Raw genomic sequence first — 2,500 nt, 5'->3', positions numbered from 1 at the left:
AGAAACATGAATTTATGTGAAATTAAATGATGTCATTACTTATTTATGGAAACAGTGTGACATCACTTCCTGATGATGTCATCGCCTCTGACTCGTCGCAGATGAGCTGTGACTCAGTCTCTCGTCTCTGTCTCTTCAGGGAGGTTACAACCTGTCGTCCATCTCTGACTCCATGGCGTTGTGCACCAGCATGTTGCTAGGAGACCCTCCTCCATCCCTTGTGACCCCACTCCCCCCTCCTCATCACTGCGCTGTGGCAACAATCATCGAGGTCATCCGACACCACGCCCCCTACTGGAGGTCCTTGAGGATAAACAGTCAGTACAGGGAGCGTTTATTTTTGTTCTTTTTGTTTGGTTGTTTGTTTATTTTATATCATTCTTGTCCGTCAGTCCCAGAGTCTGTGCGGGCGTCTCTGCCCTCCCTGAAGCATCGTGGGAAACGTAGTTCGAAAGGAAAAGGCAGAAGGTCAGAGCAGAGCGGCACAGACAGACCCCCGCTGCCCCCTGCAGGAGCGAAGGACTTAATGGTGACAGTTCAGACAATAAAATACAACAGGAAGTCAGATCATCAAAACCACAAACTGCTGTAACTGTGTCTCTACCTGTTGTTTTTTGTCCAATCAGGCGGAGCACAGTCTTGACCAGCTCACTCAGGGATTGGCCAGTTTAGACATCAGTCACACTTCAGTCAGTCACACGCCTGCAACGTCCACTCCAGTGGGCGGGGCCAGGTCGAAGGTCCGGCCCAGCCCGGAGGTCACTTGTGAGGGTGAAGTAAAGGCGGAGTCCAGCAGTGTAGCCGTATGTGAGCAGAACCAATCAGAAGACACCACACTGCCACAGACTCAGGTGATTGGTCCAGTTTTCATCTGTAAAATGTCTCATTCATTACAATGACATCACAAAGTGACTGGTTAATTTTTCTGACAAATCACTTATTGATCTTTTTAATGGTTTAAGATTGTTGTTGGAGACGAGGCTGCTGGAAGAGCGGGGGCGGAGCTTGAGGCAGCGGGGGCGTGTGGTTGGTCGAAGCCTCAGATGTGTGTGGAGCTGACGTGTGGAGGAGGAACAGACGAAGTCAGGAAACATTTTGATACGATGAGTTTGTCCAAGGAGACGGCGATCTGAGATTAACCCGTCTCTCTCTCTGTCTGTCTGTCTGTCTGTCTGTCTGTCTGTCTGTCTCTGTCAGTCGTCTCTGTACGTGGTCGACCCTCTCTCCTGGTGTCCTCACCTGGACTCTGTTAAGCCCCTCCCCTCCTCAGGTATAAACATCTACATGCCGTGTCAGGACTGTGGCTCTGAAGCTGAGAACTGGATCTGTCTCACCTGCTACCAGGTCTCACATCACCTTCACTCAAGTGACCCTGAGGATCGCCTCTTTCACCTCCTCCTCTTCTCCACATTCTCTTCTTCACCTCCTCATCCTCTTCTTTACCTTCTTCACCTCATTCACCTCCTCCTCCTCTTCTCCACATTCTCTTCTTCACCTCCTCATCCTCTTCTTTACCTTCTTCACCTCATTCACCTCCTCCTCCTCTTCTTCACATTTTCTTCTTCACCTCCTTCTCTTCTACTTTCCTTCCTTAGCTCCTTCTTCTCTTCTCCTTCTTTTCCTTAGCTCCTCATCCTCCTCTTCTCCTTCTCTTCTTCTAATCCTCCTCCTTTACATCCTCCTTCTCTTCTCCACCTCCTCCTCCTCTTCTCCTCCTTCTCTTCTAACCTCCTCCTTTTCTTCCTCACTTCCTCCTCCTGGAGGTTGGAGCCTTGGGGTCAGTTACACACTTTGATCCAGAATAAGTTCACGTTGAAATGGCTGATTCTCTCTCTCTGTGTGTGTGTGTGTGTGTGTGTGTGTGTGTGTGTGTGTGTGTGTGTGTGTGTGTGTGTGTGTGTGTGTGTGTGTGTGTGTGTGTGTGTGTGTGTGTGTGTGTGTGTGTGTGTGTGTGTGTGTGTGTGTTCAGGTGTTGTGTGGTCGTTATGTTAACGAACACATGGTGACTCACGGGGTCGTGTCTGAACATCCTCTGGTCCTGAGCTTCTCGGATCTCTCTGTGTGGTGTTACCGGTGTGAGTCCTACGTCCACAACCAGGTAAAACCCAATCAGAGCGCACTCACCCATTCTTTCATCCATTCATCCTTTAATTCATCTTCTCTCTCGTCAGGTTCTGTTTGAAGCTAAAAATGCTGCTCACTGTGCGAAGTTTGGAGAAGAGATCCCTCCATGGAGCTGAGAGGAGGAGGAGGAGGAAGTGAAGAGAAGCAGAGGAGGTGAAGACGAGGAGGGATGAAGGAGAGGAAGACGAGGGAAAGAGGAGATGATGCCGTATTTGTATTTCGGTCTCTTCTTTCAGCAGCATGTTTGGACATTTAATTATGTTGCCATGGATACCATCAACAGTGGTGCTTTGTGGAAAACGTAGTTGAAATCAGCGACGGCTACGTTGTTTCACAGCTGCACAAAAATTCACAAAAACAAAAGAAGAAAAAAAGT

At 48.8% G+C, this 2,500-nt stretch overlaps 1 protein-coding gene across 2 annotated transcripts in view; it reads left to right on the top strand.

Annotated features, from left to right (window-relative positions):
* hdac6 (histone deacetylase 6) overlaps positions 1-2,500 on the top strand; it is an 11,614-nt gene that overhangs the window by 8,951 nt on the left and 163 nt on the right. For both annotated transcript variants that reach the window (XM_034591579.1, XM_034591577.1), the window contains 7 exons: positions 140-317; positions 393-529; positions 627-851; positions 963-1,082; positions 1,198-1,344; positions 1,970-2,098; positions 2,172-2,500. The exon at positions 2,172-2,500 is cut by the window's right edge and continues 163 nt beyond it. In XM_034591579.1, coding sequence (XP_034447470.1) covers positions 140-317; positions 393-529; positions 627-851; positions 963-1,082; positions 1,198-1,344; positions 1,970-2,098; positions 2,172-2,240 — 1,005 coding nt within the window. In that variant the 3' untranslated portion in view covers positions 2,241-2,500. The remainder of the gene's footprint in view (positions 1-139; positions 318-392; positions 530-626; positions 852-962; positions 1,083-1,197; positions 1,345-1,969; positions 2,099-2,171) is intronic.

The sequence above is a fragment of the Hippoglossus hippoglossus genome, chromosome 7 (genome assembly GCF_009819705.1).
Source record: "Hippoglossus hippoglossus isolate fHipHip1 chromosome 7, fHipHip1.pri, whole genome shotgun sequence".
Lineage (NCBI taxonomy): Eukaryota > Metazoa > Chordata > Actinopteri > Pleuronectiformes > Pleuronectidae > Hippoglossus > Hippoglossus hippoglossus.
Note: the sequence above shows the minus strand (reverse complement) of the source record. Positions and strands in the feature narration are given on the sequence as shown.